General features: G+C 38.7%; 1 protein-coding gene across 3 annotated transcripts in view; it reads right to left on the bottom strand.

Annotated features, from left to right (window-relative positions):
• Window positions 1–3,149: 3,149 nt before the first annotated feature.
• Rnf144b (ring finger protein 144B) overlaps window positions 3,150–24,346 on the bottom strand; it is a 181,607-nt gene continuing 160,410 nt past the window's right edge. For all 3 annotated transcript variants that reach the window (XM_003468763.5, XM_063259939.1, XM_005003282.4), the window contains 4 exons: window positions 10,900–11,104; window positions 8,325–8,469; window positions 5,102–5,191; window positions 3,150–3,675 (listed from right to left, as the gene is read on the bottom strand). In XM_003468763.5, the coding sequence (XP_003468811.1) occupies window positions 3,535–3,675; window positions 5,102–5,191; window positions 8,325–8,469; window positions 10,900–11,104 (581 nt within the window). In that variant the 3' untranslated portion in view covers window positions 3,150–3,534. The remainder of the gene's footprint in view (window positions 3,676–5,101; window positions 5,192–8,324; window positions 8,470–10,899; window positions 11,105–24,346) is intronic.

Here is a 24,346-nt window from a genome sequence, read left to right as displayed (position 1 = left end):
ACTGTGCAGCACAACAGAGGTTAACACAATTGATTTCCTGCTCACATTTATTGGGGCCAGAGAGACTAAAACAGTTATTTTCCTTTCAAAGAACTGGAAAAATATAATACAATAGCAATTTTTTAAGTACATAACAAAACATCCTGGATCATGAATCAACATGAGATGTAAAAGCTCAGAGATATCAACGCTGACAGCTTTATAAAATGTCGTTCATCTAAGGCATTTCTGAAATAGTCCTTGAAACTACACATATGTACATGATTCTATACACATAAAGGCATCTATTCATGAACAGAAAGAAAGTCTTTTAGAAGCACTGTGAACAGAAAGCTAAAGAAATACAAACATAGATCCTGAATATTTTTAAAGAGAAAATTTAGGTTCTAAGAAACAGTGATTTACATTCAAATAAACATGTAGATTTTTCAAACCTGGATAGATAACATTTTTGTGATGCAGACAACAAGAAAATTCACACTGTGAATTATTTGTTTTTCAAAGGCCACTTTCAAAGTACAGATTTCAAGTCCAAAGCAAATACCCACGGCATGAACAAATAAGATGCCTAAGATTCTAACATCTGCGTCCATATGGCTCTCCTCCTCACTTCCATATCTAAGAGCAAGAGAAAAATTCCTAGAAAAGGCAGTGGCTATATTTGTACCATTTTATCTGACCATGTCTGGATAGTGGGTTTTTACACCAGATTACAGCTTAGTCTATTTAAAAATTCTATTTCAAATAGACTAAACACTCCAAACTCAAAAAGATTTTGTTTCAACATCAAGCCTTACGTAGACCCATGCTCATTTTAAAACACAAAGAGGATCTCTAGGAAACAATAAAGGTAAGCGAGGAAGAAACAAGGTTAAACTCTGTCACTGGCCCTTTATCCAAGATGAAAACTTCAACCTCCAACATTAAAGTTGTCTGCTCTTTCCACTGTAAAAGAAGTCTCTAGTTTGGCTCGCATCACCCACTTTGAGGTACCAGAGATAAGTCTGGGTTCAATGTACCAACCTGTTTCTGTTACTCCTGACAACTCACGCACACTGTTACTTAAGGTGGAAGTCACCATTTTTTCAGGCACTTTACATCACTAAAAAATTAAATCTAGTTACTTAAAATCAGTTTGACAAACATTCCTTATCCCTAGCCCTGCCCTGTCCACCCCCAAAAGGTAGCTAATTCTGTTATAAAATCTCTACGAGAAGACAATTCTTTTAGTTTTGCCAAGAAAACAACATAGACATTTTTTTCCACTTTTCCTCTTTCATGAACTCTTCCTCTGAGATCACAGAATTTCAGTTACTTGAAATCTGCCCCTGTTTAAAAAGCCTTTGTGGAGCCATGCTCAGAGTTTACTAATCGAAGAGCGCATTGCCACCTCTGACATTCTTGGTACAAAAATTCAGTTTCAGCAGAGTTCCTGTGATTCCCCTGAGCAGTGATAAATGCCCTTTATCATGAGGAAATGGGCTATGTGTAAAACAAAGCAAATTAGCTATTCAAATATATGTACATTTATGATTATGCTTTAATATGAAATACGTGATGGGAGAGGGGTTTTTTCTTTCTGAAGTGTTTAGAGATTTGAAGGGAAACAAAGTCACTCACCATTGACAAGTTTCTAATAAAGGATTAAAAAATAATTTTGGATGGTTCATTCAAGTTTTCCCAGAGTTCTCATCTATATTCTACATAAATGGTAAATAAAAAAGTACATGACCAATGAATGCACTATACATGTACCAGGTAACATTATACACATGTGAATTAAAATTCCTTAAATATGTACATCCCCACTTAGGATACATTCTACTACATAGACAAATCTTCACCCTTCAGTCCAGAGAGCAGCAACTCAATAATCTAGTTACCCAGTTACCTCAGAAGATATGCTAGGTCCTGAATATTTCCTGACATGGTATCCCTGTCTTGCAGGAGAGGTCTCCATTAACATTTGTGTAGTTCTTGTGAAGCACCAGGCTGCAATGCTAATGGCAACTATCTACACACTGGAGAAACGTGTGTTATCCTTTCAAACCCAGTTATACAAACCTGACTGATAGTAAAATGGGAAACGTAAGTCACAATAGGGTGATATCAATCCAAACTATTTGAAATATATAAAATATTTCCATTTAATTTCCTATTTATCTTTTTATGGTCTCATCAGTGCCTTGTATACACAGAAAGTATTCACATTGTCCTACTGGACATAGAAAAAATATGCTAAATTATGTTGAGAAGAAAGCTGCTCTGAACTATTTGAAAATATGCAAATATCTTACTTATCAATTAGGGTTTTTACAGAGATAGTACACTACCATAGTAAGTTTCATTTTGAAAGAGTTCTTTCTGAGTCTATGTCCTTAAGTAAATTATGAGCTTGCAACCAAAATTCACACATACAGTATGCAAAGGCTATTGGGTTGATTGATGATAAACCATTTTAGTCACCGAAAGAATAACTTTCAGGTAAGAATTCATTGTGTGTCTCCTATTGGGTATGCCAATGCATGCCCAGTGGAGAAATTCTAGGTAAGCTGCAAGTCGTATTGGATTCTAGCTGTACAGATAGACTTTAACATTGATCCTTGATGTATACTGTTAGATCCAATTCCAAATCAGCTGGTTGTATGAACACAGAGCTCAAGAAAGGTCCCTGCCATCTAGGATGAAGGTTTTGAACCTCTCCTACTCTAACCTTTATTTCATATATGATAATTTTGTAGACCACAGCTACCGTCTGAAAGAGATGCGTTGATCACCTTAGAAAGTAACATTTGCGAAAGGACAGACACTGAATCAGACCACGCAGTTTTGCATGCTGCAACCCTTTTACTGGGAAAGGCAACTCCCTCTGCACAGCAGTTTTTCCCACTTGAAGCTGAGATCACACGAGGAGAAACCTATTGTGTTTCTGCCAAGTCACTGTGGGAAAGGTAGGAACAGCACACCCAGTAACTGGCAGAGGCACAACCAACATATCGACTTTTAAAATAAGCAGCCTGCTTTATAGTATAACTCTCATGAGAATTTCTCTTTCCGTACTCGTACCCTTCCCTCCCACAGTGGGTTTCCCCTCCCATATGTTTCTCACTGTGGCAAATCAACACAGAACACATCTTCGTCTCGGCATGTATGCTGTCAATCATAAAAGCACATTTATTATAGTAAACGTTCACTTAGGCCCTTGAATTAACACTAACAGTCCAGTGGGATCCTTTGAATGGTGAAATGATGATGTACTAATTCCTCCTAAGCAACCCCAAAGCTCCCGACATGCTCCATAGACACAGCCTGGATGCAGAGCCCAGTTCTTGTTACATGGGAACACTTGCACCCAGGACTTTCCCTTTCCCAATCCAGCACAGACAAAGGCTTGCAGGCAAGTTCAAGGTCTGGACACAGAGGCACTTCCAAAGTTTGGCAAGGAAAAGGAGGCAGCGTCACTAAGTGGGGCTTTGTCGTGTGCTGTCTCACAGAATCCAGACATCTGTGGCACGGGAATACAAACAGAGTGCTTTACGTTGTGGATGGGTCGTGCTTCTTCTTCTTGCCCCGACAGGATTTGCAGACACAACAGATGATACACGGAGAGGCCAGAAGTAACAAGGGCGAAGTCACCAAGGCAATGATACCTAGTCCTACAAGGATCCCCACCACCTGGAAATCAAAAATAAAACAATGTCAGCAGTTACACTTTCCTATAGGTATACGCATTCCAATGCACACTATATGGAAACCCTAACCCCCAAAGCAACAGACTTTGCTAATGAGGCTTTTGGGAATTAACTAGACTCTGAAGATGGGGCCCTCAGGATAAGATTAGTGCCCTTATGGAAAAGATAGACCACAGGAAAAAAAAGTGATTGTAATCCAGCATGCACAATGTATCTAAAAGTGTACCTTCATTTAGCATAATTATCTTATGTGTTTTTTAAATATGTTTTGGCTATTAATCTACATTTATGATAATTAGCTTGCTAAGAAGTTATAAAATAAATAAATGAGTCTGATGCTGATGAAAAAAAGTTTTAAGGGGCGGGGGAAGGGAAAACATAAAGAATTGAGAAATGTGACACACATGTACTGATTCCTCACAATGAATACAAGTCATTTCGGACTGCAGACATGTACCAACAGAATGTTTCTCATTTTTAAAAAAGAATTAGTGTCTTTATAAAAAGAGACACCAAAGAGTTTCCTTTCCTTCCTTTGGCTCTCTTTCCTTTAGGACACAGCAAGGAAATGGCTATCTGTGAACCAGAAGAGTCCTCGCCAGGCCCTGACCACGCCACCACCATACCCCTCAGACCCCAGAACTGTAAGAAATAAATGCTTATTGTTTACGCCAATCTGTCTATGATCATTTGTTATAACAATCCAAATGACTGAGACATGGTCTTGGGCACACAGGACAGCTACATTTACAGGATATTTTAGTGAATGTTGTGTCATGATGTGAACTGGATACAAACAACAAAGATAAAAAGGATTAAACCAAAAGTGAGGACACATGAAATGCTAATTCAAGCTTGGCAGCAAGCTCAGTGGAACTGTAAACTATTAGTGTTGGCTCATTCTCTACCTGAGTTTCCACAACAGTCTCATACTGATGCTAATGATGAGTACTAGGATATTAGCATGGGCTTCCTCAAAAGAAAGACAGCCTTTGATAGCTGTGAAACACTATTAAAAGTAAACCATGAATCCCTTTGGACCTACCACATAAACACACAATGACATGTACAAAGGAAGCTAAGCCCCAGCATGGGCTCACTGTATTTTAGAGCTCTGCCTTTGATAGCTACTATGCTTTCAAGGGTTGTTAAAAAGTACTTTCAAGAGGGAAGAACATCTGCATTCATCCTGCAGGTCACTGTCAATTGCTTGGCTGCCTGGTCCTCCTGACCCTCCACTTGTCCTCAAAGAGACCCTGAGCATGAATTGTCTTTCTCCTAGTCCCATCCCAGTACTCTCAGAACTTTGCAGGCTGGCACAGGTAGATGGGGAATAAAATGGGGAAAGAGGTTGGCTCTTTAAGCATGTCATCACAAGTCTGGTTTATCTCACATTCCCTTAAGGTCACCTGTGTTCGGTTCCACATCACTGATGCTCTCGAGTGGCCAAGTTTATTCCTGCATGGCCCTTTGTCGTAATGTCTGAGGAAAATGTCATTCTGAAAAATAAAAGGAGGACTCAGTAAACATGCAGCTTCGAATTGAAAGATGACTATAAACCACATCAATCACCTCGTAATATTAATAACATCCTCTAGGAATTCCCCAGCAATCTTTAGCATATTTTGAAAATTTTGTAAATCACCAAGTGAAAACAGATCACACTCAATGAGATTTTTGATTGATTGTAAGAAAAATAAAATAAAGACTGATGAATTTTCTTAGAAAGGTGATTATAGCCTCCTGCAGAGATACAAGATGGAATGGGAGTGAGTTATCTTAAAGGCTACTGCTGCAAACCAGGTAAGAGCAATGTCAGAGAAAGGACTGAGGCCAGGATGGAGAAGTCCTAAAATATTAAAAAGGTTACTACAGTAATGGGTGGAAAAACAAGAAAAGAAAGTCAGAGATAAGGGGAACGCTGCTGTAAGGCAGTAGATATGTCAAGAGAATAAGCAACTTTGAGATGGATTTGGAGGGGATGATAACCATGGTTTGGACATGTTAAACTTGACAAATAGTAGAGACATTCAAGTGAGTATTATTCACAGGGAAGTTCATTATAAAGATCTGGATTTTGGAAAAAGAGATTTGGACATCACTGTACGTGGGGTAGAAGAAATCACACAAGTCCATGAGATAGTTGGAGGGATGTGTGGACTCAGGATAACAGAGGCTGCTAACGTGCTTAAGGACGGGTCAAGCAAGGACCTGAGACATGGACAGAAAGGTTGATGGAAAATCAGCAGAGATGGTAACCAAAGTGGAGGTGGCCAGAATGTCACATGACGTGGACAATCTGGGAAAGATAAGGACTGAAGTTGCCACTGGATTTTATCAATAAGAAATCACTCAAAACTTTGGAAAGGATACAGCTAGGAGATGAGTACCTGGCAATCTGAATGCATTGAGATGACTAGAGTAAATAAATTTCCCAGGTATTCAGGCTTTTGTGACACTTGGAAGCTAAAGGACAGAGAGAAGTAGGGGAAGGCATGAGAAAAGGGTCACTCAAACAGCAAACAATGAAACGCATGGATGCTATTCATTCACTCATAGAGAGTGAAAGCTGAAGTTAGGGGACCTTAGAGCTAACTGAAGGGGACAAAACTCTGAGGCTATAGACAGGAGTCATTTCCAAGCAGACTATAAAGATGACCTTGGCCTCTGAAACTGCAAGGCTGAACATCAATGCAGGGACAAACTCAACGCCCCAGCAGCTCTCACAATCCATGCGGTGTCTGTCTCAGACTGTGGTTTCAGAAGGTCTCTCTTGTCCTGGCCCCATGCCTTCAACTTAACCATAAACAGAAATCAACAGCATCCCACCACATGGAACACTTGCCTGGAGAAAAGCATCATTACTGAGAAGCCAAGGCTTTTGGCTAAAAAAAGAAAAAATGAGATCCCCGAAAAAACAGCAACCAGAAAAAAGAAGCTTTAACATTTGAAATCTATATATTCTGCCATTTAACATCTGCAACATTTCATTCCAAGTAACACTGGGGGACAGGTGACAGAACAGGGTGTTCTCTGCAATCTCACTCCCCAAACATGCTTCATCCAAAGATCTGGCTACACCAGAAGGAAAACAAAATGATTTGTTTTTCATTTATAAAGCACATGGGGTGTACAACCAACAGAATCCTCATCCAGAGTTTCACTCATTTAAAATTACAATCCGTCTTAAATATCACATACACTTATAATTAAAGGAAATAGGGCAGAAAAATTTAAAGTAAAAAACATTTCCTCCATTCTGGACTTAAACTGCTAGAATCTAAAATGTCTATTTTTACCTCTTCGATTTACATTCTTTCTTAAAACACTGAAACCAAGCTGATTGAGATTCTTACTCACAGAAGTCACCCTAAACAATGTACCTAATTTTCAGTTGATAAAGCCAGGGCTGCAGTGGCCAGGAGGTAACCCGTGTCACCTGAACTCACCAAAAGGGTGAGATACATGCTGTTTGTTCAATTAAAACAAAACAAGAAACAAAAACGAAGAGCTGAGAAAAAGAATGGTGACCCACACATAAATTAGGGCTGATACTGATGTGGACACAGAAGTCCAGGACAGGGAAGACCTATGACCAACTGGCGTGACCCCAAACTTAGAAAAGCTGGAATTGAAGTAAGGCTTTTCCCCAATCCTTCCCACCAGCTGGCCCTAGAACAGGGCTGAATGCAACGACCTGAATTGGTGAAGACACGCCACGTGAATAGAAAGGAAGAGTAATAATTGGGAAGTTCTTTGATTTAGGAAGGGGACATTGATTGACAAAACAGTGACAGTACTGCTGTCATGCCAATGAACGCGAGAGTCAATCAGGAGACACTATTGAGCAGTTTTTTTCTTTCAATGCAAAAAGAGGAAAAGAATATAATTGTGGTAAACAGAGGAACTTGGACCCCAAAGATATTCATGGCCTAAGAACCTGTGGCTGCATTACTTTAAACAGCAAAGTAAAGTTGGAAAGAGTGATTAAGTTAAGGGAGATTATTCTATATATTATCCAAATGGACCCAATCTAATTACATGTGTGTAAGGGCAGAGAACTTTCCTAACATGTGGCTGAAGCAGTGGCATCTAAGGAAGAAGAATCACAGAGACGTAATATTGGTGACTTTGAAGTTGGAGGAAAGGGGGCCACCAACCCAGCAATGCAGGCAGCATCTAGAAGATGGAAAGAACGAGAGAATGGTTTCTCCCCTAGAGTACAGAAAGGAAAGCAGCCCTGCCAACACCTTGATTTTAACTCAGCAAGACCTAGGATAGACTCCTCATGTATAGAAATAGGAGGTGATAAACATGTCTCGAGCCATAAAGTTTGCAATAGTTAGCTACAGCAGCCATAGAAAACACACTAGCAGGGCTTTACATAATAAAGTAAGATTAATTCCCCCAAAGCATGAAATGCCCCTAAAACAGAAGCTTGTGTTTAAAATGAAAGTCACATGCCTAAAGCAACCAGAAAGAGGATTTATAGTTATCTGAAGTAGCAGGTTCAGGAAGCCTGATTAAGAAGACTCAATTAATTATTTGAAATGGAAGAGCCGTGGGGTCCTGGCTCTGGTGCAGATGAGGTATGGGAAAGGCCACGTGACAGCCCTCTTCCAGGGTACTCACATCCAGGTTCTGGAGGCAGTACCAGCAAAACGTGTGCTTGCAGTTCTTGCACATCATCTGAGCGCAGCCTTCATTGCGTTCGATGTAAACCCGGCAGACTGGGCATTGCTTAATGGGGGCTTCCGTGCCTGTCCCAAAGAGCGCCCTAGAAACGAAACGAGTGGAAACTGTAGTCGACTCATCGTCATCAATTGAATTCCTAGTGCTCTAGAAAGTTCCATAACCCAGTGCAGTTATCTGTACCTAATTCACTTCCCCAAGAAAAGGATGGAGGGGTCGGGGATTTGGCTCAGCATATAAGTGCCTGCCTGACAAGTGTGAGGTTGTGAGTTTGATCCTCGGTACCCCCCAAGAAAAAAGGATGGGGTAAAAACAGCAGAGACACAGACCATTAGTAGTCCAGCACACATTGCCTGAATAAGAAATACCAAGGAGTCAGTTATATCACAGAGAAACTAGTTCAGAATGCAGTGAGGGTATGCTCTATCATGTCACTGTTAACTAATTGGCAGGGTGGAACTCAGTGATCAATACTTTAACACAAATGCCATTATTGAACAGACCTGCTCCTAACAGATGAATGGGTCAGTAGAGGTGCATGGCTCAAAGGGCACAGAAAATAAGGAGCAGTGCAAACTAGGGTGGGCAGGAGCCATGGCGCTAGGTTATACCTTAGTTATGGTTCATCAAAATTACCATCAAGCACATGGACATATCTACTCTCGAGGGTTTTCAAAGACATGACCAGATTTCGTACTGAGTATAATTTTACATAGTGAGGTGACAGGCTCTATTTTAATCCCCTTATTTTTGGATCAGGAAATAGACTCACAGAGCCTAAGTATCTTTTAGGAAGACACGTAGATGTCAAATGACAAGATCAAAATACAAATTTTCCTCTCCTCATGAGCTGTTTACTTTGTCCTGTGATACCTAGGAATCCTGCTGCAGCGGCGGTAAGATTGTGGAAGGCACTGGTTTACATCTGACCATCTGGATCTGACAGCATTAAATCCTTTTCTTTTTCCTATTTGTTTTGTTTGAGACTTAAGCACAACACAGCCAGTCACAAGCCTATTCCTGAAGACTGGCTCTGCACACTCCCAGGGCACTGGGTGATTAAGCCAACTGGACTGTAATGGGCAGGAGCCATGGCGCTAGGTTATACCTTAGTTATGGTTCATCAAAATTACCATCAAGCACATGGACATATCTACTCTCGAGGGTTTTCAAAGACATGACCAGATTTCGTACTGAGTATAATTTTACATAGTGAGGTGACAGGCTCTATTTTAATCCCCTTATTTTTGGATCAGGAAATAGACTCACAGAGCCTAAGTATCTTTTAGGAAGACACGTAGATGTCAAATGACAAGGTCAAAATACAAATTTTCCTCTCCTCATGAGCTGTTTACTTTGTCCTGTGATACCTAGGAATCCTGCTGCAGCGGCGGTAAGATTGTGGAAGGCACTGGTTTACATCTGACCATCTGGATCTGACAGCATTAAATCCTTTTCTTTTTCCTATTTGTTTTGTTTGAGACTTAAGCACAACACAGCCAGTCACAAGCCTATTCCTGAAGACTGGCTCTGCACACTCCCAGGGCACTGGGTGATTAAGCCAACTGGACTGTAACACTGGTGTTTTGTTCTTGGGATGCAGAACAGCCATAGCCTCAAGCAAAGCAAGGGATCAAACACAAAGGTCTCTTACTCTGGCTCTGCTGCTGCCATAAAAACCCTGTGTACAAAAAGGGAGAGATTGAATTGCTTCTCATCATAGCAAAATCTCAATATTGGCACCATCTTTTTTGAAAATCAGGTATTAAGACTCTCTCTTCCTATATTTCTCAAGAATGTAGGACTTTTTTTGTATTGCTATGATTGGATACCCTATCAGGTGGTAATTTAATAAAACATCATTTCTGTTTCATTCTGCAAATAGGAAGACTATATTGTTTGTTTGTCTGTTTTGTTCTGGGGATCGAACTCATTACCTCACGCTTGCCAGGCAGGCACTGGTGCCACTGAGCTAAATCCCTAGCCCCAAGAATGAGATATATTGATAGTAGGCCGATTTGATAGCTAGGCAAATAGCTGTGGACAAATCCATGACTTCCTACTTGAGAACCCATAAAACACAGGATGTCTTTACCTAAACAGAAAGCAAAACTCACCCAAAGTCTAATTTCAGCAATATCTGAAAGATTCTGCTGAGACAAATAAATGAATTCCTTTTAGAATTGCTTTTTGGGGCTGGGGATTTAGTCAGTGGCTCAAGTGCTTGCCTGGTAAGCACAAGGTCACGAGTTTGATCCCTGATACCAAAAAAAAAAAAAAAAGAATGAAGGAAGGAAGGAAAGAAAGAGAGAGAAAGAAAGAGAAAGGAAGGAGGAAAAAATAAATTGCTTTTTGTCACTATTCTTTGTTAGCAAATTATCAATTCTGGCACACTTCTTTGGGAAGTTCTACAGGAAAATAATGTCTACACATTCTTGTGAGATAACTCTTCCAAAGCAACATAGGTTTGGTTTCTAAGAAAATTTGCGGCTTCAAAGACACTTTCCTCTCTTACCCATGTTCTGTGGGCAGGATAGCAGGCTGACTGTCTCTACAGGAGACTTCTGCATGCCAAGAGTCCTTGCAACATGAGCAGAATTTCAGGTGGCAAGAAGGGCACTCTACCAACACAGGCTGGCCTGGGTCACTCGAGGCAACGGGACACACGGTCTGACAGTCTGCAACCGGACACCATGTTCGATGGGGGTCCAGATGAACTTCTAAAACATAAAAAAAAATATGATAATCTATCTGCCTCCAATTCAAGCTTGAAGTTTTTCCCCCTTCACTTACCATTTTTGTGGACTAATATTTATGGAAGTATAATACAACCAAAGGTGGAAATTGTTACAATTATTCTTCATAATAGATTAATAGACTCAAACGTATCATCCATATGGTTACTCAGTCCTGTCATATTTCTCAAAGTAAGTACTAATGGTTACTGCTGTCTTTATGAGCATTTAATAAGTAATGTTCTATCCAAATGAAAACTGCCAGACTAGAATGTTTCTTGCCTTTGAACACTCAAAATAGGTTGAAATTTCAAGAGCTTTACATAATTATTCAAGTACAATCTTGGAAGAAAAATGAGCATAAAGAATCTGCCAAAGCAAATCTGTTTTGTTTTGTCTTGCTTTGTTTTGTTTTTCCCTCTAATATAGAAAGGATAGAAATACATGTAGACTCATGCATGCATAGAACCTATAAACAGTTTATGAGAACTGATCATATAACACATGATGAAATGAACAAATACTTAGAAGAAAAAGAGACACTATAGTACCCAGTGCTGACTCTGTAGCATCATGATGTGAAATCTAGCAATTCTTTGTTCAGAATGATTTTAGTCTGTTTTGCTTTGTTTAATTTCGACATACATGAAGGTATGGACAGTTATTTTGAAGAGAATGAGACACAGTATGACAGCCATTTTGACTTCTCTCTTGTCTGAACTTGAAGACCTAAAATGCCTTCCTCATCTCGTTCAGATCAGTTCTATACTATGTTGTTTTATGTGAATTCTCTGTATGTGAAGATATGGACAACGATTTGAAAGAAAACAAGAGACAGTGTGACAGACAGTGAAGATCTCTGATTGTCTTGCTTTGAAATTTATGTCTCTTACATTGCTTTCTTATGTTCTGTTTTGTTCTGTTTTGTTGTTTAATTTGACCCTCTTTAAAATAAAAAAATTTAAAAATGATATAAAATTTAAAAAACAGAATCTGCCAAGGCAAAAAAAAATCTGCAAATAAAAAAACTATTTTTCACAAAAGATTTTGTCCTTTTGGGCACTGAAAAATATGAAGTGAGGTTTCTTCTGTTGCATAGCAGTAAACTAAAGAACAAGGAAGAATCAAAATCTAGAGACCAAAAAGCATCTGGTGTGATTTAGTAAAAAATCAGATTACTTGTCAATTTGAGTATTTTGTTGTACCACCAATGTACTCGTTAGGGACAGTTTGTAAATGACTCACATGCTCTAAAACAAGCGGTAGAGACTTTTCAAAGACTATATAATAGTAGCCACATGTAACACTGGTGAGATCCACATGGCACCCAAGGAAAAAGATAGGATTGGAGAGTGGACAACTATATACACACGTATCTACAAATCTTGCGTAGTTTTCCCTTTCCTGTTAAATTACAGGTCTCATTTCTTCTTTGTGTGATAGTGAAAAATTATTTAAGAGATTGTCATAATTTTCTTTTCTCTGAACCAACGTATTTTGTACATTTTGAACTGATGAGATTCCAGTTGTGGACCTCCTAGGGCTTATGATTTCTGTGGATTTATATATGAGTCAAATAAATCCAATGGACCACACACAAAAAGTTAAAGTATGAATTCAGTTTTTAAATCTAACTTGCATGTGTAAATATCGTATGGTCTCCCTAGTGTAAAAAACTGAAAGATTAAATAAGATGCAAAATATATCATGGATATTGTGCAAATGAAAGAGTGCTCAAAAAGAAAGAACTGGGATAGGGGAAAATTGAAAAGAAACAAGAGAAGTATATATGTATACAAAAATATATATGTGCGTATATGTGTATATACAAGACAGATAACTACACTAATGTCTGTTCATTCATCAAAAAGAATAATTTGTGTTTTCATTGTTTGGCTGTTTGATCATTTTTTATTCCTAAATTTTGTAATTTGAAGAATTACTTTGAAAATAACAATATGCAATATATTAACTAGGGCTGATTTCTTGTTTTGTTTTGAAATTCTGTATCTATTTTATTCTTTTTTTGCTTTTAAAATAAAAAGGTTAATTATTTTATATATTCAACATTAGGGAGGAAAAGGATGAATTGTACAAATAAACACTGTCTCCACTGATGTCTTACCTAGAAATGAAAATCAATGGATCTACCCATGTCACAACTTCTCATCTGAAATAATATCCTTAAATATATTACCTAATCTAATAGTTCCGGGGAATGGGCCTACAGAATGGTATGCCCTTGACACGTTCATAATGTTATCCTGTGCTTCACAGGTCCTTAGACTTCAAGAGAGATGGACCTTCTGAGAGCTTTAAAACTTTGAAGAGCCAAGGGAACAGTAACCCACATAAGACCCAATTTCTTGTCCTTTTATTTCCGTGCCATTTATTATTTTTTCCAAACTGTTATAACTGCTTCACAAATAGACCAAAGAAATAAAGGCTGGTAGGTAAGTTACTACTAAGAATCCCTACACCAAATATCTACTTACCACCCATTCTAAGTCACAGATCTTTTAAAAATTTGAGAAAGTTAACAAATATATTCCTGTGAAAATGGATGGCATCCCCAGTGATCACCTTAAAAGGACAGAAGAACAAAACTTCTGCTCATAACTGTAATCAATTTAAATTACTGGGCAGAAGGTCTGACTTGTTTTTATCAGCTGTTATTTACGGTACTGGGGTGGTACATTAGAAACCATAAACAAAGAAGCAACTATAGAATTTGATGAATAGCTATACAGAAAGGACACTAGCTGGAGTGCAGCTGTGGCACACAATCCAATGCAAACTCAAGGGAGGACTCTGAACCACAGAAACAGCAATCTTCTGTATTTATTTATGACAGTGACACAAAGGGCCATGTGAAGGAGTGCAGAGGAAGGGAATAAAGAGGGATATTATAGCTTTCTGCTTAGTCATGTGGAACTTAACAACAGTGATGCTTCATTCTCAAATGCATTGTTACTGACTTCTTTGTTGCAAAAATACCAACAAGTACACTTACATAAGCTAAAATGACTAGGATGTCACTAGGCGATAGACTTTTAAGGGTCGCTATTACATGTGTGGTGCAACACCACATATTGTATATGTGGTGTGTCTCTGTATTTCCTATATTAAAAGTCCTGTTCCTCTAAGAGAGCTTATACAACTTCTAAGACCAAAAGTGGATTTAAGGGGGATAGAGTTTAACTCTATCCAAATATAACTGGCTAGTTTGTGGAATACCTATTCGCCATCTCTCCAAATCTCTGTCGACTTTCCTTGCTGAAACACCTGTCACTCAGTCTAAGTATTACCAAAATGTCTTTTCCCAGACTTCCATGCAGTGGAGGATTTGGTTTATGGCCTAATTCCAACCAATGGCAGGTAACACAAGGTCCTTCCCTGGGTTCCTGGGACAAGACTTCCTCCTCCCTGATATGCCAGAATTACTATTCTGTCTGTCTTTGAACACAGCAGTGTAAAGTCATGATTCTCAGGCTACCTCAACAATATGGGGATCCAGAGGGAAAGTCAAATAATTTACAGACATTGACTACTAAAGTGACCAAAACCAGGACAACCTACCTAAGGACTTCTTGCATACCCTGTTTTCACAAGCCATTTCTAGCCAGACATACTGTCCCTTGCAACTGAGAGCATCTTAACTAATATGGTTAACTCTAGTGACAGTGATCAAGTACTCAGTTCAGATAAGGACTGTCCCTTCCTTGTGACCTCTATTTTATTAAAAGCATTAAAAGTATCACAACAGAGAGGACCTGTAAAAACCTTTCCAAACCAATGGTTTTATCAGTCTACATATGAGGGACATGGAAATATGTGTACTTATTTGATGAATGAGAATGTCAAGAACATTATGCTTTGTTTTGCTTTATTTTTGGTACCAGGTATTGAACTCAGGACCTTGTGCTTGCCAGGCAGGCGCTGTATTGCTAAGCTCTATCCCCAGCCCTAAATGTGTGTGCACTTAATTAGAAGCAAAATAAACACCCAGATACATTATTCTGTAGAAGGCCTCATGCATCAGTTTAAAACAATCCATTATTCTAGATATATAAAATTTTTATATAGGTAAAGTAACAATGAATACATATAGCTGAATATACATAGATTTTTTGTTTGTTTGTTTTTTTCACTTTTATCAGTACCAGGGATCGAACTCACGACTGCCTAATCCCCAGCACTACATAGATTTTTAAAAATAAGGTAAATCAATGTGACCATATGGAAAGACTTGTAAGATGTATTATGTTAAAAAGTAGACTGCAAAAGGTGAATGAGTCATTTTTATAAAAATACAGATAGAAAAATGCTTTTAATACTTCTAGAAGAATATTGGAGAAACAACAGCAGTTACTCGAGTAAAGGTCAGATATTAGAGAAGAAAATAAGGATTTCCTTTAATCATTAATATCAATTTTATAAAAGGCACAAGGATTATATAAATAATTTTTAAAAACTGATTTTAAACAGCTGTTTTCAATCTGGCATATGAATAACAAACTCATAAAATAATTCTGAAACTAAGTAGTCCCCTGAAAATTTATCTTTTATAACATTCAAATTTCCCCTTTGTTTCAGATGGTTTTTCATTCTCTGTTGATCCTTTTCACTAAAAATCCCCTCTTCTTTAGCAAGTTGTTTCTGTTCTTAAAGTACTGACTTCTATTGTAAGCTGGCTTACCTTAATTGAGGGAGGAGTCACAGAATCAGCTTATTAACTATTACTGCCTATCCATTCCATAGAGATGGCGTTTCTTTCTTTATATTAGAGGCAGGGGACATCTCTTATTTTATTTGTGGGCTCCAGTTCACTGACATAATGATAAAATGCTACCTATTTATTTAAAGCAATAACTTGTGGATTTTAAAGTACGTAAGATACACTGCCGTACCAACCAATGACTTAAAATACATGCACTAACAGTAACACCATAAACTGCCTTGCACTGGAATTTATTTTCCATGCTCTTTTACTAGTGGATAGCAAACTAAAACCAACCAAAATCATCCTGGTGTTAGATATATGTTATAAAGTAGATTAGACCATAGGTTCCATCCACTTCAATTAGGGTTCTTAAATCTGGAAAGACATCAACTTGGCAAAACACAAAACTTTCAATGTAGCATTTCAACATTAAACTTCCTTTATAAAGTGTCATTTAGAACAGCAACAATGAAAACTTCTTCCATTATTAAAATAAAAATAATAATTATTCCTCTGAGAACTCCATTGTCTCTTAGAATCTATTTTACCTCCTACCTCATTTCAGGTATTGGACAAGCAATACACATTCACTGATTCTTATTTCTTCTCCCTACAGCTCCTTTAAATTTCTGAAACAAAGCTTTCATTATAATAAGCTGCTCCTTAAAAGTTACATGCGGCATCCCTCTAGGCGCATCTAGTTAATGTTTCTCAATCTGTTTTACATGAAATTTTCTTCCTGTAGCTCTGCTTTCTATGCGTCAGGCAATGCCCTCTCCCTTTCCTTCTCTTAACCTTCCTTCCTCCTTTATCAGTTACGCTGCTCCCTCGTTCCCATCCACAGATGACATTTAAGGCTTAACTCTAGACTTCTCAAGGTATCTTCTTATAGGGTTTATGTCATAACGAAGCCTCAGCTCTCACATTAATTTGGATTATTCCAAATGTGTTCTGCCTCTGGTGACTGTAAGATGGAAAATTAGGCACACGTCTAGTTTTTATTGTTCATTCAACAAATGATTGATTTCAAGTAATTGTTAGAGACCTCGTTAATGAAATTGAAAAACAGAGATTTCCTTCCTCAGAAATCTCATAGTATGAAAAGGGAAAGGGATGTTTAAAATAAACCCAGTGTTCAAAACACACACACACATACACACACATCAAGCAATGCAAATAAAAGTGCATCCCACAAGATAACAGAAATGGAATTGTTAATAAATGTCTATGAGCAGCTGGTGGGGTAGAGATAAGGAACATTTAATAGTTATTTACAGAAAATTTTTCTCACTTTTTTATCCAAGTATCCACAATGAAATTTCCCCCACTTAATCGACTTTAAAATCAGAAGGTAAAACTAGCTCCTCCTAATCACAGGACAAAGCAGATAGTACACACTGAGATGAAAAACAAAGAGATTAATTTAGAAAGAACAAAACTACCACATAAACAGATTAAAAAGAGAAAGTCCCTGAGGCTCCTCTGCAGGAAGCCAGCATGCGGAAGTACTAAAAGGGAGATAACAGCCTCTTCCTGATATTTGGATTAAGATTCTGTACTTGAAAGAAACACCGAGCAAGGACATGGCAGGGTTGTCCTGAGGTAGGCACTGCACAGCCCACAAACGCCAGCTGCGTTTCTTCCCAACTCCAAATTCAGTGACTTTACACCAGCACTTTGAACTAAAACCATGGTGAAAGTATTTGCACCTTGGAAACTGGCAAATACTACAAATCGCTGCTTGTTCTCTCCTAGAAAGCCTGTTTACCAATGCATCATGGAACACAGGCTAAACTGAGAGTGACGACACCAACATAAAATCTACACCCACACTGCGTTTTCAAGGCCAGCCTGGGCTACACAGGGAGTTCAAGACCAGCCGGAACTACATAATGAGACCCTGTCTCCAAGTAACAAAAACAAAAACAAATCTGCATCTCCCACAGACGAGTGAGGAACAGATTGAGAAGGTGAAGACTAGGCTTTGCACAGCATAAGAGGAAGAGAAATCAAACAGCAGCAGCCTCATTTGCTGATCAATCCTTTCTACTTCCTAACCACCTTCTGAACAGATGGGTACCACAGCTGAAGTGAAACTCAGATACACACACGTGTTTTTCTACAAAGTAGATGGTATTTGATTATAAATACTAATTTCTTGTTCAGTAATTGCTTGCTACACATCTCTTTTTGGGCTTTTCGATTTCAGTTTCTTGCTCAGTATTTTCTTCAAATACAGAATCTTACTTCAGTCCCAGTGAGGTACAGTACAGCACTGGCTGTCTGCCCCACATAAAGTCACAGTACGTGACAGTGGATGCTTCTAGACCTCCCTACCTGATTTTCAAGCATCTCTCACACCACCAATCAGGACACACTGTATATTCCTGTCGACCCCTGCAGCCAAGATCGTACCTTTCCCCAGAGGGTAGGGGAGAAAATAAAACCAATTATCTACAAATTCAAGCCAATTGGGGCTGGGGATTTAGCTCAGTGGCATACGAACCTGCCTTGCAAGCAGGTGGTCATGAGTTCAATCCCTGGTACCGATTTAAAAAAAAAAAAAAATTCAAGCCAATTACTGCTTTCGGAGTCTCCTCCTATCAGCAAGTCTTCTTTTTAAATAGAGTTTTAAAAAAAAAAAGCACTGCTGATTACAATCTGACATGACTAAACTTAAAGAAATTTCATCTGTACAGAAGTTTTTATCGGTACCAGGGATTGAACTCACAACCACCTGCTTGCAAGGCAGGTGCTTTACGCCGCTGAGCTAAATCCCCAGCCCCAGAAGTGTATCCTTAAGAACAGTAGAGCAATAGGGCAGCTTTTGCTCATGGAAGATTTTCTGTGGGGTGACATTTTGTTTTTTAAACCCATATATCTGAATTTGTCCAAAGGCTTCTAAATACTGCTCTGGTTATGTAGGACATACTTGCCAAAAGAGTTGTGACATATCTTCTTGATAACACACTGAAAGAGTAAATAATGATTCTGGTGGAAACAGAGAAGTCGGCCAAATTCCCGAGAGTCTTCTTGGTTAGAAAGTGGAGCTCCTGTGAGTAAGCTATGGAAAGTTTAAGAGTGCAACATACAAACCAGTAAATGACCTGATTTCTCTTACTGGGATTTGGAGACAGGACTAAAGCGATGTGTCCACTCTTCTCATGCGTGGTCTTTTACAGATACTCACCAAGGGCATTTTTTAATGAGACGCAAAAATGTATTGGTGCCTCAGGGCCTAAAGGCAAAGAATATGTACGTGCTTTGTTTTTCTTTCTACTTTCCCTTTTGTTGTCGTTGTTGTTACAGGAATCAAACTCAGGACCTCACGGTTGCCAGGCAGGCGAGACCCCTTGCCCCCTATTTTTGATTCACTGCAGTGACCCCTCTGCCCAAATGCACTTTCTGTTTTTTCAATTGGGTAACTACTAATTTGGTTAAAACTGTGAGAGATAAATCTGTGAAATTTTATATTTGTGAGAAGTAGGTGACACTGAATAAATATGAGTCTTGCTTTTTAGGTTTATTTACCATTATACAATTTTTTTAATCACACTTAGGTCCACAAATTACAAGCCTGAATCAATAGCCAATTTATACAAAGTTTTGATCTGATATCCAAATTTTATTGAAATAATGTAAGAATACGATTTATACATGTAATAAAGCAGTCTGATTTTGCAAAAACAAAAGAATTAGTTTTTAGTTTTTTTGCTTGTTTGTTTTGTTTTTAAGAGCAGAATATATTTGTTGAGAGAAACAAAGCTTCTGTCCGAGAGAGACACAGAAGGGGCTGTGAGTGGGTTGCCCTTTTTTTTTTTTTTTGGTATCAGGAATTGAACTCACGCCCTTGTGCTTGCCAGTCACAGCCCTTAGTTTTCAATGAAGTATTTGAGGACCAGCATCATACTGCAGACAGTGTGGTTCTACCACTTACAAGAGCAACTTTCCACCCAAAATGTCTTCTTTCCCTATAAGATGGAATGATCACTGTTAAACAGACACTGTCCACAACTTAATCAGTTCCTGATCTACAGCAAGTGCTCCACAAGAATCAGTAAAATTTGTCTCCATTTTCTCTAATTCTCAATCTTAATGTGCGTCACTTTAAGTTTCTTGAAAGGAGACTCACAATTCACAAATATTCTTTATTATGATGTTTTTCAAAGAAAGGAATGAGAAATCAATTTAATGAGTTACAAGCAGCAATTTAAAAAGATTAACTGGATTTGAAAAATTAAAGCACATCTCTTATGCTATTATATCCTTATAATTCCTAAAACAGTATAAATGCTATGTAAATAGTTGTACTGCATTGTTTAGCAAATGACAAGGAAAGAAACCTTTTACATATTCAGGGTAGGTGCAATGTTTTTTCAAATATTTTCATTTCATGTTTGGTTAATGGATGCGGAACCTGTGGATAAGGAGGGCCAGCTATTAAATATACTTCTATTCTAATACTTCACAAAATACAATAACTTTCCCAAAGTGGCATGCCATAAGCATCTAATAAATGATTTATGAATGTGTGCAACTTGAGAGATTTTTTAGTAAAACATTCAATATTTAGTTTCACTCTGCTTCATGTTACGAAAAGCTCCTCCTGTGGCTGTGAATCTCCATTACCCTTTTCCCTTCCTCACTCTCATCTACTGACCTTCCTTCTTATTTTATCTGGGAGAAAGGGCCAATCAGAAGAGAACCCAGACCCACCCAGTATACTAATCTACCTGTACCATGCCCAAATTCCTTCCATCTCTCCTGATAGAAAAGAGTTGAGCCTTTCCTTAAAACCCAATCTCTGCAGCGCACACTGAGATCCATCCTCTCTTATTTCCAAGGACTTTTTTGTCTGAAGTGATCTTCCTTCCCTCTCCCAACACTCTCTCTTGGATTGTTAAGTAGAAAGAAGGAAGAGAGGGGTGTGGAGGGGGGAGAAAGGGAGGAGGGAAGATCCTTAAAAGAGTTTTTCTTAATACAGTCTCTACACAGTTCTCATCTCCCAACAGTCTGACCCTCTCCAAGTAGGTTCTTTCCCCACCCAACTTGTGAGGGTCACTGGAGTCCCATCTGCTACCGAAGCTCCTTTCTCTCTTCATCTCTCAGTAGCACCTAACCCAGCTGACACTCCCTCTTCTTTGAACACTGCCTTTGCCTATCTCCCCATTTAATGTTTGTGGTCAACCTCTGTCAGTCTCCTTTCCTCTGTTTCACCTCTAAAACCTCTAGTGCACCAGGACTGTCCTGATCCTCCTGTTCATCCTCACTCTATTCCTAAATGACCTCAGTGTTACGGATACTAACAGAACTTCTATGCTGACAATTTCATAGTGTCTCTCACTGGTCCTGACTCTACACATACACACACTCATACTTACAAATCCAACTGCATTTCTACTCAGCAAACAGTTCCATCTTCAAAACGGACTCCAAAGCTGTCACTTTCAGAACTCCCACTTCTAATATACCATCTAGCGCCATCATGGCTTAGGTGATGGTGAGACCTCTGAAAAGATTACAATAGCTTCCTAAAGGATCCTTCTGCTGCTGCTTTGTTCCACTACTTTTTTTTCCTATGCCAGCCGGAGCAATCTCCCAAAAATGGAAATGAGATCCTGACACTGCCTTGATCAAAACCTCACAGTGACTTCTCATCTCTCTTAGTTATTATCACAGCCTCTGTCTTCAACCCTGACTACAATTCCCAAATTAGCTCCTGTGCTTCTCCTCTCTGCTCACACAGCTCGATCCTGGCTTGGACCTTGGCATTTACTCTTCACTCTGCCTCAGGTGCTCACCCTTGGGTATTCCTATGGTAGATCACTTCAGAGCAAACCGCTACTCACACGCTCTGCAGGGAGACCCCATGACAATCCTACCCAAAGCGCTTCCCTCTCTTTCTCCCCTGACCCTTTCTTATGTATGTAAGTGCTACACAGATACAGTCTCTAATGTTACTTCCTCACCTCTATCTAGCCCACTCTCTTGCTCAGGATACACCAAAACCATTCAGGGCAGGACTTTGTCTTGATAATTACCGCATCCTCGTGATCCAGGACAGAGTTCCTGAGCAGCAGCACTACTGACAGCTTGGGTAATTCTTAGTACTGGAGGCTTCTTTGTGCATTAGACATTTGGTCTCGTCCTTGGGCTTCCCCCAGCAGATGCCAACAGCATCCTTATACAGCATGCCAGAGTTTCATGACTATTCTATAGTTCACAGGTGTGAAATCAAAAGTGTCCTATGGGAGAAAACTCACCCCCATTTAACAATCCCTGACCTAGTCAAATGCCTAGACTGTTGCATCTTTTGAATAATGATGAAGCACTGTAAGAGGTAATAAAGTGTATATGAATGGGGCCTAGAAGCCAGGTTAGTAGAGAAGGAGAAATTTTGGAAGAGATGTCAGACTGGCCTCCCTGGGATGTGATAGGACTGCTCAGACTTCAAGCCAAAAAGGAGCAAATTGATGGACACCAGGCGGTCAAAGCAAGATCATGAAGAGACCTTACTTCCTCCTTTTCTGTTTACCAATCACCTGAGAGGACTCTAAGATGAAACAGAGACGCCCCCAGGGTCAATGAGATACCTGAAAACCACTTCTCATTATTACTGTTGTGAATTCAGTTCCTCTTGGAGTTTGGCCTAGCAAACATAATTATTAAATAACAAAATGCACCATTGTCCAAATGCACCACTGTTTAAGATTTAGTTGTTTCCTTCCTTAAAATGGAAGAAAGTGTACTGATGTAGAATCAACTAACCTCTTCTACAACTCAAGTGATACAAGTATTACGTAGCTTTGAGATAGAAAAAGTTCAGCAATTTAGAATGTAAGAGTCCAGAGTTGGAGAAAGCAGCCCCCCAAACAGTGGCCCTGAAACTTGAATGTTGACGATGACTTATTGGTCAATAATGGACACATTACATCGCAGACAGATTTACAGACAGATTCACAGACAGGAACTGCAGAATACTCATAAAGAAGAGATATGATACTGAACTCGATTTTAAGACTGCACTGGTTTATGTACATTATAAAAGGCAGGAAATGCTATTTTAAACAGTTTTATGCTCTGTATTCTGATAATCAGAGAAAATATTTCTATTAAAAACTGCTATGACACTTAAGGGCTACATCTGACTCAAATGATTATTTTTAATTTTCAAAAACTGAATCCAAGACCCTTGATTTCTCTGCCTGATACCAACAGCATTAGATGCATATGCAGTTTCTTTCTTGGTCTGTTGTAAGTTTTTTCAACTCACAAGAGTGGTTTTTCCTGCCAACCTCTACTATTGTGAGTTTATGCCAAAAAAGACATCACATGAATTCTTATTACTGTGGAAAATACCATGCACCCAAACTAATTTAATTATCAGCTAAAATAAATCAAACTCTTTTAACTTTTATGACCTGCTGCATTTTTAATTATGCCAAAGTTAATTTGCTTTCTGATATCTCAGAGAACAAAGATCTTCTGCAGATAGTTAAAATGCAATTAAACTAAACCAATAAGAATTAACATCTGCTACTGCTACAGCAAATAGAAACACTGAAAATACTGTGGGGGGAAAGGGAGGTTGGAGGCAGATTTATTTACATTGTCAAAGGGCACTAATCCAGATCATTCCCAGCACATCAGGCCCTGATCTCTGGTAGTCTAGGGCTTATATGAGATAAGCAAGCAGGAAGTGCAGAGGCAGAATGGCCTGTCAATTGGGGATTGGTTTATACAATGTGCCTCATAGTGACCAGCTGTGCATCACAGTGATCAGCCGTTTCTAAGAGACCAGAAACAATCAGAATTAAGAAAGGAACTGTAACCTGGGCAACTAAGAAACTGATGTATACTGGCTGGAGGTTGGTCGGGGAGCATTTTCTGTTACACTGCAATAAACACACTCAAACAGAAGGTGCCATCATCAGAGGGATTGCAGTCAAGATATCTGAAGAAAAACACAGATTAAAAACTTGGAATCAGCCTTTGAAAATGGTAGATACACCTTGAGACCATACTCTTAAGTCAAATAAATCAGACACATATGTGGAAATATAACATTGTTTCTCTGGTGGGAGAAACTGAAATTTTAAATAAAGACCAAAATGTATAATAAATATTGTGAAATAGAAAAAAAAATTTTAAACGGGAGGAGGACTGGGGAGAGGAAGGGAAAACGAAAAATGGGAAAAGGAGAAAAATGGAAATGAAGCTTTTGTAAACAAGGAAGGGAAAAGGAGTTGAAGGAAGAATAGAGAAATGGGAAAAAAATCAAGATATATCATGTACAGATTCAAATCTCTTATGATGAATGTGAACATTATGTATATCTAAATGGAACAATAAACAATAAAAAAAAACTTTGAGGTTACTGTTGTTATACTGTTATTATAAGACCCATGCAAAATATTATATTATTAAAGAAATTTTAATTTCTACTATCACTATGGGAACCCATTCTCTTTAAAGTGACAGTGCTGGATGCCCTAACTTAGCAA

This window comes from Cavia porcellus, unplaced genomic scaffold (assembly GCF_034190915.1).
Source record: "Cavia porcellus strain 051 isolate PalLab524CR breed Dunkin Hartley unplaced genomic scaffold, mCavPor4.1 scaffold_13, whole genome shotgun sequence".
NCBI classification, from domain to species: domain Eukaryota; kingdom Metazoa; phylum Chordata; class Mammalia; order Rodentia; family Caviidae; genus Cavia; species Cavia porcellus.
This window is presented reverse-complemented; position numbering and strand designations above follow the sequence as displayed.